Raw genomic sequence first — 12,196 nt, 5'->3', positions numbered from 1 at the left:
ATATATAGGTTATTCATCCAACATTTAAGTATCTACCCTGTTCCATTCCAGATTTATGTCAAGTACTGTTATATTTACATTATATTATGCTGCTCTTATTCTAAAATCTATCTACTAAAATATTTTTTGATAAAAGTAATCCTTTTTGTACCTTATTCTTTTAAATTAATGTATCCTTTAATCAGTAAACAAGTGAAAATGGATTAAACTGAACAAGGGAACATGGCTTGTACTTTTTTTTTAATATGATATAAGTTTGAATGTTTGTTGGACTTAATTTTATAATCATATCATTCTACATTGTAAAAAATGTTGACAACTTATACTTTTTATATTACCATTCTATCGGAGACTTTCAAAAATTCAATAACAGTCTGCTCCAATAGCCACTAGCCTTACAACCCTGTTTAGTGTAATTAATTCAGGCTGTAAAATATTGCACACAAATTTAAATTGACATATATTGAAAGTTCTTTAAACTATTTCACCAAAAGATTCTATACCAGATTGCAATTTTAACAATACACTTTAAAAGTTAATGATTATTCCTTAAATACTGTATGTCATCCTAAATATTCATGACAAATTTGCCACAGACTGACAGACAATAAGCAAATAACAAACAATCAGTCAATCGTTAAATTCTATGTACCAGTAATCCTCTCCATGCAGATCCATATGTACAGCCAACATACCTTTCTGCAGATGCTATAGCCAGGAAGCCTATATCCATACCAATAACATGTTTACAAGCTCCAAACTTCATGGTCTGCATGTTCTTAAATCTATGACCCCTCAAACTTGCTCCCCCATCATGTATAACATGGTGTAATAGTCCACCTGAAATGAGGAAAAAATAGAAACAAAAATAATTAAAACTATCATTTCAATAAGCAGTTCCAATTTCATGCATGTACTTTATTTAGAAACATTTTCTTCTGTAAAATAACTAACCAGTATGGCTTAGCAATATTTTTCTTATATTTTTATGAAAAAAGTCAGAAGGTTAGACATGTATGAGTGATCAGCATTGTACAAAAAAAAATGGTACAAGTCTTGAGAGTTACAATCTGTGAAGACTTGTACCATTTTAGCTCACCTGGCCAAAAGGGCCATGTGAGCTTGTGCCATCACTTTGCGTCCGTCATCGTCTGTTGTCTTCTGTCGCCATCGTCATCGTCTGTTGTCTTCTGTCGCCATCGTCATTGTAAACTATTTCAAGAATTTTCTCCTTGAAACATAATTTTTTACATTTTTTTGTGGGTCTATGACTTTTTAAAAACTCTTCTCCTCTGAAACTACTTGGCAAAATACTTGCAAACTTTAACCGAAATTTCCTTAGGGTATATATCTTGGTTTACATTTTTGCCTAGTATGTTGAAAACTATAATAAAGAGATAGAGAGATGCTTAAAATTGCAAAGATGATCAGCAAGACAAGTTCTACAAATTAGTCTAATGGTGGAAATCATCAGTTGACTCCTTATTAGAGTTATTGCCCTTTGATGACTATTTTTACCAATTTTTTGCGTTTTTGCCTCATATCTTCAAAATTATAATCATATAATGATAATATATAGAAACTTAAATAAGCTATAAAATGCTTCGCCGAGCGCAGTCGGATACGACTGCAGAGGTCGAACCATGAACAGTTGGGGCAAGTTTGGACACAATATTCAAGCCTGATACTGTCTGAATTTGGATTGTGATCAAATTTTTGACATAATATAGGTTTCTGGCACAAAATAAATGTGGTTAAAGATCTTAAAAATTTAAAATGGAACATTTAATTTACCTAGTATGGTCTGATATCCAAAATTTAACAACATGGTTAGATTCAGCATATAAAAGAAAAACACCAAAAATTTAATTTTAGTTGAAATCAAACAAAGTTTAATTTTGGACCCTTCAACCCTTAATATGGACTAACTTGAAAACAGGGCCCAAAATAAAAAATCTAAGTTCACAATAAGATTCAGCATATCATAGAGCCGCAATAATTCAGTTACAATCAAACAAACTTTAATTTTGGATCCTTTGGACCTCAATGTAGACCAATTTAAAAATGGGGCCCAAGATCCAAAATAGTAATACAAGGTTACACCCCCAAAAATTAAAGACTTTAAATTAATCCCATTGAAATTGGTTAAAAGATTTGTATTTATTTCTTGCTACTGCACAATACTGTGATATTGCGCAATACTGTGCTATTGCACAATTCTGTGCTATTGTGCAATACTGTGCTGTTGCACATTACTTAGTTAATCTGCTATATATAACAATTTTCACACCCTGTTTGGTGTGAATCTCCTGCCATATCAGTATGTGTTGCTTTTATATGTAAATCAGAAATAATCAATGTAAAAATGAAAAATTTTAGAGAAAAAAACCCAAATAATTATGAAAAAAAAAATCCATTTGTCCCCCCACCTTTTTTTATTTTAAAAATTAGAAATTTTGAAAAATCTTGGAAGAAAAAAAAAAATGAAACCCCCCCCCAAAAAAAATACCCCCCTCCACAATTTTTTTTTTTTTTCAAATAAATTTCAAATTTCAAAAATTTTGAAGAAAAAAATTATGAAACCCCAAAAAAATTTGAAAAAAATCCCCCCCCCCCCCCTAAAAGTACAATTTCAGAGAGAGAGTTCCATAAACTTTAACACAAGTTATTGTCTTGAAACTAGAAAAATGATTGTCTTTGTCCCCTTTTTTATCTCTAATTTCTAAATGTTTGGGGCAATTACCCCCAAACTCAATCCCAGCCTTCCCTTTGTGGTATGGAACCTTGTGAGATCCATATATACACTTAAAAACAAGTTATTGTCCGGAAACTACAAACATGCTTGTTTTTGGCCCCTTATTCCTAAACTGTTGGTACCATAACCCCCAAAATCAATCCCAACCTTCCTATTGTGGTATTGAACCTTCTGGTAAAATTTCATAGATATCCATTCACTTAAACTAAAGTTATTGTCCGGAAACCAAATGTGTCTTTGGACAACGACGACAACAATGTCAATGAATGACATGATAGCATTATATGAACCAAATTTTTTACAATCGTATAAAAATGATCAGAAAGACAAGATCTAGATTTTACCTACAAGTTCTATTCACAGCCAAATGAGAGCAGTGGGGAACTATAACAGACTTTTGCCCATTTCTCCTCCAAAATAAAATTCAGGCTGTTAGTTTTCAAGCCTTTAGTTTTTTTGTTTCAATTTTTTTACATTTGTTATATTGGGGCCCATTATAACTTGCTATGTGGTATGTGCTTTGCTCATTGCTGAAGGCCATACTGTGACCTACAGTTTATTATTTTTATGTCATTTGGTCTCTGTTTAAAATTGTCTTATTGTCTTCGTAGACTTTGAACTGACCTGTTACAAGAAAGTTGGTAACTAAAAAAAAAAAAAAAAAAAAAGCTTCAGCAGTAACTAATTTTGTATCTTGAATGAACTTACCCAGAAAAGGAACTCTGATTAGTTCCATCCTCTGTAAGCTCCTTGCAGCTGCCAGTCCAGCTATCAGTGGAACATACTTCAGGACATTTGTAGGTCCTGCACAGTTAGCCATAACAAAACTCTTTAAGCTTGGTACTGCAAAGTCTTTAAATGGTTGTGGATTAATGAAATGTACATATCGTAACTGTAAATGTTTCAAATGTATCAATGCTGGCAACTTGGGAATAACTATCCCTATTAAATGCATAGATGTTATCATGGGATTTTCAGGAATGCGTAGAACATTGAAATCATCAATGGGGAAACATCCGTCTCTGTTACGAAATGTTCCAAGAACCTCAACATGTGCAAAATAAGTGAATAAAGTTCCTAATACAAGTGTGTCCGAGACTTCTACACCTTTCAGTTGAGTTAATACTGACAATGATTCAATAATACCAGGTATACTCAGCTTCTTTGTTCCACGCTGCCGTCTTTTTGAGAGATATGGCGGATGGAATCCATAAATGTATTGCAGGTCAAGACAACGCTTAAACAAATGAAGGAGGGAAGAATCAGACAAGCGATCACTCATCCAACTTATCAACTCCCCTTCAGAAAAATCTAAGTTCTTTTTTACCCGCAGATGCATAGTAACAGCATTGTGGAGTTTTCTACTCAGATGATCGAGTTTGAGAAAATCACGTAGGTGGAGGTATCTCATGATATTACATAAAACCTCCAAAGACAGGGTAGACACATAATCCTGGTCTGCATGCTTAATATTTTCATTTGGTTGAGAGGAAATCTGTTTCTCAACAATTTTGGAAGTTATTCCTGATTTATTAACTTCATCGTTCTCAATATCTTTTTCCTTTTCTGTTGGAACATCAATTGTATCTTTTATCTTGTCTTTCTTTCTAATTCTTTGTTTCTTCCTTGGTTTCATTGTCTTTAATTCTGTAATATAAAGTACAAAACCAGTACAATACCAAAGTACAACATGAGTTCCATACCAAAGTACAACATGATTTCCATACCAAAGTACAACATGAGTTTCATACCAAAGAACAACATGAGTTCCATATCAAAGTACAAGAGTTACATACCAAAGTACAACATCAGTACAATTCCAAAGAACAACAATTTACAACACCAAAATACAATACTAAAGTACAAAAACATTACAATTAAAAACTACAGGTCCAGTACAGTACCAACGTACTTTATTAGTACAATTCCAAAATACAACAACACAATACCAACGATCAATATCAGAGTACTTTATTAGTACAATTCCCAAACAATCTGATGTACAACAACACCACAATTCCAAAGTACAATGCTCATGTTTACTGTGTTAATTGGTACATATCATGACCGACTCTTCACAAAATTTACTTGCTTACTTACTTACTATGCCAGAACAATACCAAAGTGCAACTTCAGTACAATACAAAAGTAAAAAAAATAGTAGAATACCAATGTACAACAACAGTACAATACCAACAATGACCAAAGAACATATGTATACCACCAGTACAATGCAATTTTGTAACAAAGTACAATACCACATGATACCAGTACAATCTGCAAGAAATTTCCTATACCATTGAAAGTACAATATTTTATGCAAGTCGTGCCAGTACAATTTTAACATACAATAGAAAAGCTATACCAGTACTTTAAATTTTCTATTACATATAAATATATTATGGGCACTTGCTACCTGATAAGCTCCTGAAGGTTACTTGATGGTTATGATATCAGATATAGAAATTTGCAGAAAATCATACACTCCTCAAATACAAATTTGTAAGAAATCAATACAATAGTATGCTACTTTATGATGTTTTATGAAAAATCAAGAAAAAGAATGAAAAACCAGAAAGGAGTTTTCTACTATGTTCATGATGTTCATAAAGCTTTTTTACCATGATATCAGTAACCATAGTAGACCAATATAAAAAATTCCACCATTTATACTACACCTTCCAGAGCATATAATTCACTTTAATTTGGTGGTAAATTGCATGACATTTAAACCAAATATCAAAGTCTTAGAAGTTTAAACATTGCTAAATAGATGTCAAGTCAGTATGTTCATGATGTAAAATTAAAAGAAGTCAAAAATGTGGATAGGATATATTATGATGAGGGCATCTTTTTGGCACTTTTGAATTATAAAATGAAACAGTATTATGCACATGTATATGTATATGTATCAAGCATGTCAAGTAACATTCACAAGACCATTTTAAAATTTAATCTAAAACATTTACTTATGGTCTTCAAATTAAATTTTCTTTCATTCAATAACAAAAACAGCCAAACTTATCAACATGATAAAGATTCTTAGTTCATGTGTATCAGTAAGATAAGATATCTTATAGCAAGATGATGGATGATCTTTGGGCATGTAAGGGGTAGGCTATATATTGCTTATATTCAGCATTCTAGTTCTAACTCAAAGATAATTTGGATTATTTGCTTTTGCAATGTTTATGTTTTTATTTTGATAGAAAATGTATTAAGTTTTGCATCTCAGATGCACAGAAAAAGTAAAATTCTGATAGCTGCTTGCTCAGTTAAACATGTTAAAAGAGATTAATAACTGTTTCGGATTAGTTGAGGCTCTGATCTTTATTTCCACAACTTATCAGCGCTTGACAAAGTCAACAGTGACCTTTAAACAACGTACTGTACCAAGGTCCTGTACTGTCTTTGGGTCTTATTTGGACATATATAAATGAACACCTCATGTTATTGTTGACAGACAAATTCTATCTTAGGATCAAGTTAAAAAATCATTATGTACGATACATGTAAAGAAGTTCAAATTAAAAGCCAATCTTAATTGACTAGGATTGTCAGTTTTCCTACCAAAGGTCGTGGTTCTCTCTGTGCACTCCGGCTTCCTCCACCAATAAAAACTGAGTGCTACGAAACAGCACAAAAGTGCTGAAAGTGGTGTGAAACAACAATCAATCAATCAAATCAAAAGTAATTGGTTAGCTGACCCTGGGTAATGGGGATAAGATGCATGGTAGGAATAAGAGATGTTAATTGAAGGGATTGCAATAAATAAAACAACAGCAGCTGTGCTGGCCTAAAAAAAAGTTGTCACTAGAAAAATCTTTACTCGCCAAAATCCTAAAATCAAATTTTTGAAGGCCATCACTTTTATCCAGATGATATTTGATAAAAAAAAAAAAGATGTGGTATGATTGCCAATGAGACAGCTATCCACCAAAGTTCAAATGAAGCGGATGTAAGCAATTATAGGCACCTGTACAGCCTTCAACAATGAGAATAAACTGCTTCGCTGAGCGCAGCTGGATACGCCCGCAAAGGTCCAACCCTGAACAGTTGGGACAAAAATGGACACAATATTCAAGCTTGATACAGGTCTGAATTTGGATTGTATTAAATACTTAAAATATTATAGGTTTCTGAATAAATGTAGTCAAAGAACTTTAAACTGGTTATATGAATTGAATTTATATTCAATTAAAGATTTCTTGCTGTTGTGCAATACACTGTGCTGTTGCGCTATACTTAGTAAATCTGTTGTCAGACTATAAACAATTAAAGTTCAATTAATTCTCAATGTCATATTAAAAATTTATGAAAATGTAAAAGGAGCTTACATCAATAGATATAAATAATTCAAATAGTTTCATGAGAATTTCTGACAGCATTTTTGAGTTATTGTCCAAAAACTGGAAAATCCCCCCTTTTTTAATGAATAAAACCCCATAACTCAGAAATGTAAAATGTAAAATTTATAAAATTCTAAACGGAGCTTACATCAATAGATATAAACAATTCACCAAAGTTTCATAAGAACTGCTGAAAGCATTGTTGATTTTTTGTCTGAAAACTGGAAAATCCCCCTTTTTTTTATGAATAAAACCCTGTAACTCGGAAATGTAAAATCTAAAATATATAAAAATCAAAAGGGAGCTCATGTCAATAGATATAAACAATTTACCACAATTTCTTGCAAGTTGGTGAAAGCATTCTCGAGTTATTGTCCGAAAACTGGAAAATCCCCCTTTTTTTAATGAATAAAACCCCATAACTCGGAAATGTAAAATCTAAAATTTATAAAAAACGAAAGGGAGCTCACGTCAATAGATATAAACAATTCACCAAAGTTTTATGCAAATTGGTTAAAGCGTTTTTGAGTTAATGTCCGACATGTTGACGACGGACGGACAGACGGACAGACAGACGGACAGACGGACGGACAGACGGACAGACAGACGGACAGACGGACTGACAGACGGACAACGGTATACCATAATACGTCCTGTAAACGGGCGTATAAAAACCCATACCATATAATAAAGGCCCCAACCTTAAAAAATTGAAACATCTTTATAATTGAGAAAACATTACTACCAATGCCATCACTGTTTGGGGAAAATGTAAAACTTTTTGGGAGGAATTTTAAGCCATTTTTTTTTTAGTAATTGGGAATTTTCTCTAGGGGAAAAAGCCGAATTTCGGCTGTAATTTGAGGCAAACAATATCACTGGCTATATACCTGCCAACTTTTGAAAATCTCCATGGGGGGGTTTTAGTGCGTTACAACAATTTCAAAGGTTAAAAATGTTTGCTGTGTTTTTGCGACAGCTGTTTTGTGCTCTAGAAAAAGTGTCATATATTTTTATATATGGTATATGATGATGAGCTTTATATATGGTATATGATGATGAGCTTTATATATGGTATATGATGATGAGCTTATAATCTTTTCTTCTTCCCCCTAGTCATGCTAGTCCAGGTCACCAAAAATGTTTTTAACATAATTTTATTGCTACTGAATCTACTTATTTGGATCGGAAATTAATCACAGCTTGATTTGACTTCTTAATTGGCCATTAAATAACATGCGTTTCAACATGCGTGATTTATGACAACTTATCGGTGGGTGTGCAAATATTGACACCTGTGTGTAATGTCTCTTTTCAAAAGATTTGATGTTAACTACATGTACATGTTGATTGGAATACATTTTTATTGGTTTTTAATACAATATCACAGATTCAGATCGATTAAGAAGTGAAATCTTCTGATCAGGAAAGAAATTACTAACTAAAATTCCTCCCAAAAAGTTTTACATTTTCCCCAAACAGTGATGGCATTGGTAGTAATGTTTGTAAATATCATATTCATGTATTTTGATATTAGAAAGCACTTTTGAGATCCGGTTTTCTGATCAGAATCATTGTGGTGTTTGTAACACATGTAGTTTTCAATCAATCTCCGGCGCAGAGTTCATATCCGTTCCATACATGCTCCGCAATACTGCACATAATATGAGGTCATATTGAGTGTAGTGTTACGAAGTATTGAACGGAACAGATATGATCTCTGCGCCGGAAATCTTCTGATCAGGAAAGAAATTACTAACTAAAATCTGTGTTTTAAACAAATATGTACAAGTAAATGTTTAGTGTCAAGAATGTTATTATCGATATATAATCATTAATAAAATGCTATTGTATTTTTATAAGACATACTTCCTTATCACATAATCTGGGACTAATATACTTATCTATGAGTCCAAACACACAGTATAATATATGTATGACGGTATATTTTTCCTGTTTCAATTATCATGTATGAGGCTATGAATGGGTAACCATTTATGAGAGTATGAATAGGGTTTACAGAAAAGAGAATAATTGGACAACAAATATAAATAACAGAATATAGAAGTGATGAAATATAAAGAATAGATTGATTGATTCTTGGTTGCTTAATGTCCAGTGGCATATATTTCATGCATGTTTAGGACAAATATAATAGAGACCAATTGGCAGAAGAATAAAGAGTAGAGTGAAATGGTAAAAAAATAAAAGATTGAGAGCTACAGAAAGGATGATCCACCCACACTCGCATATATATACATCTCTAAATAAATATTTAATTTTGGTTTCATGGTGCCCCCCCAGGCATCAAGGTTCTGGATCCGCCCCTGTCCATTAGCTACTATGCATTATATGTTTATGGTAGTACTACATCATTGAATTTTGTCAATCAATCATGATTTTCTTCTTAAGCTGTGTAAGAACCTTCTTGCAGATGAAAATTCATCTGCCATGATCACGATTTTTACAATTCTGACATACAGACAGTTAGCTGCGAAAACGTAGCTCTAATGTCCTTTGATTTTTTTTTTCTATGGTCCACAAATATCAAAATCATCAAAAGGACCTTAAGAGCTACGTTTTCGCAGCTAACAGACAGTGAAATACAACTCAAATGTTCCAAACAAGTTCAAAATTTAGCAGGTTTGCAATTTGCAATGCCCAAAGATCAGGAGAAACAACGTTGTTGATTGGCTGATCAGGGTTGTCTCCCTTAGGAAAAGTTCAAAATAATGTTTTAGAGCTTTTTACACAATCATGATCGTGCAATCGTGACAAGGGGTCAAAATCGTGTAATTCACACCTAAAAGTTCTCCCTACTTTTATTAAAAAATATTAATATTAAGGGTATTAAAGGTTAATAAACTTATTCAGATATATATATAAATGGTATATAAATTCTTGAAATTTATGACACATAAAAATATTTAAAACTAATGGTGTGATTTTTAGCATTATAATTGTTCATAATTATAATTTTCACTGATTGTTGTAATAACTGTCTTTGATGGATTAATAATAAAATCAACATTTCGTTTTGATAAACTAGTCATGCATAGTCAGCTTGGAACAGGAACATATATATTGACTGTTAGATATACTGTTCCCAGCTTGGAATGAGTAAACACAATGATGTACGAATTGTACATTTTGTAAAACATAAAACATGTAAAAAGGATTTATAAGTTCATTTATTATTATATTGCATAAATTGACTTCATGACTAGAATTATTAAAATTGTTAACAAATATCAATAAAGATAAATACATTGTATTCCAGTATTCTACTATGCAAATCAAAGGAAAATAATTATTTGGTTGCAGCAATACAGGGGAATTTTTCAACAAACTTTAACATACTCTGTTCAAATAATAAACATGATAAACATTATACAACAATAAAAAAAAATAAAAATCAGGGCGAATGGACCCAAGGTACAAAGGTATTAGAGCGAAAAGGTACTAGGATGAAAGTGAGTCAAGGCGAACGGCCTCGGATTCCAACTGAACTACAGGCTCCTGACTTAATTGGGACAGGCACATATAGAATGAGTCGGGTTAAACAAGTCTGCTGGTGCCAAACCCTCCACCAGCCATGGTTCAATTTTAACCTGTTAAGTTTATGCAAAAAGCCATTTTATATCATTATTGTTCTCTTATTGTAGCATCATCATTTTTTAGTCCAAATACATGAAATAATTATGATGTCTTGAAAGGCTGTTTTTTTTTTTTTGCTTTGACGCCTTACTACGACGTAAAGTGTCAAAGCAAGAAAATGAAATAGCCTTTCATGACGTCCTAATTATTTGGAATACACCATTTTCTTCTGATGAACCTTAAAAGGGATTACCATGATTCCACTGCTGCACTTAACAATTTATGAAATTTTTTATCTCCAACACAGACAATTGCTTTTATCAATTGTAAGGTCGACTATCCATATATATTATAAGTTCTATATGACAAGCCGACCTTCCATTGGATAGACACAAGACTTAGTTCCTGTGAGTGTGATCTCAACATGTTTATAACATTATTCATTAAACTCAACTATTAAAAGGGTTAAGTTTAATAGGTATCTAAACCCTATTAAGTTTTCTCCCTGTAACTGGGAAATGAGAAGAGGGGATTCAATTGCTAGATTCAGCTGTTGTGCTCACATTTTGTGCTATAAACATAAAGAAAGAACTCTAGACCCTGGGTGGTTGATTTTCTGTTTTGATGATTTCCACAAAGTACTAAAATACACAACAAATACGGAACATACTTGTAAACGACGGTCTCAATAATTAGCGACAAGAAGCGTCAAGAAGCGACAAGAAGAAACATTTATGAAACGAAATAAATATTTATTTTATAATTTTAACTTAAATCTCTGTCAAATGGCTTATAATACAATACAAATACAAATACAATATGATTGTGTGTTGCAAAGTTTGCAAAGTTTGCATGCATCTGAATTTCATTGTTTTAGTTGCAACAAATCAAATGAAACCGACAGAGGGGCGAAAGTTTTTTTTTCCGGTGCTTTATACTGCCTAAGTGTTAAGTTTTCACACGTCGTGTTGAATGATTAAAGTTTTAACGGTAAATTTTACCCTAGAAAGAAAAAAAAAAGGTGGTACACCTGAGATAAATATTATAAATGGGACTATATTTCAGAACTGGGTTAATGAGGACACGCACGTGGGTCTCCATCTAGATTCGGGGTTCTATGACTAAATGAAGGTATACACAGACGTGCCGCTGGAATGGGTCCCCTTTATATATTTAAATTGTATTAATGGCATACACTAAATTTCACTGAGGTCAAATATCAATGGGTTAGTAATTTTCATCCTCCGAATTATAATAAATGTTTGTTTAAATGCTGTTTTATCGTTTTTATTCAAATTTAGATATCAAAACTTGTACTTGGATGGAGAGTTGTCTCATTAGCACTCATACCACACCCTCTTATTCATATTGTATAATATGTGATTACTGAGAAAACTATGAATGGGTCACGATTTTGTCATCAGAAATATATTAGGTGTCGTGATTTTTCCTCAAGGTTTTAATTTATGAAAGGGTGTTTTCCCAGCTGAACTGC

General features: G+C 32.5%; 1 protein-coding gene across 2 annotated transcripts in view; it reads right to left on the bottom strand.

Moving 5' to 3' along the window:
* The window catches only part of LOC127729045 (F-box only protein 38-like), a 41,464-nt gene extending 30,118 nt beyond the window's left edge, over positions 1-11,346 (bottom strand). For both annotated transcript variants that reach the window (XM_052236667.1, XM_052236668.1), the window contains exons 1-3: positions 11,265-11,346; positions 3,464-4,402; positions 696-840 (exon numbers count right to left, since the gene is read on the bottom strand). In XM_052236667.1, coding sequence (XP_052092627.1) covers positions 696-840; positions 3,464-4,391 — 1,073 coding nt within the window. In that variant the 5' untranslated portion in view covers positions 4,392-4,402; positions 11,265-11,346. The remainder of the gene's footprint in view (positions 1-695; positions 841-3,463; positions 4,403-11,264) is intronic.
* Between the last annotated feature and the right edge of the window lie 850 nt (positions 11,347-12,196).

The sequence above is a fragment of the Mytilus californianus genome, unplaced genomic scaffold, assembly GCF_021869535.1.
Source record: "Mytilus californianus isolate M0D057914Y unplaced genomic scaffold, xbMytCali1.0.p SCAF_2, whole genome shotgun sequence".
Classification (NCBI taxonomy): Eukaryota; Metazoa; Mollusca; class Bivalvia; order Mytilida; family Mytilidae; genus Mytilus; species Mytilus californianus.
The sequence above is the reverse complement of the archived record's forward strand: the minus strand, read 5'-3'. Positions and strand labels throughout refer to the sequence as shown.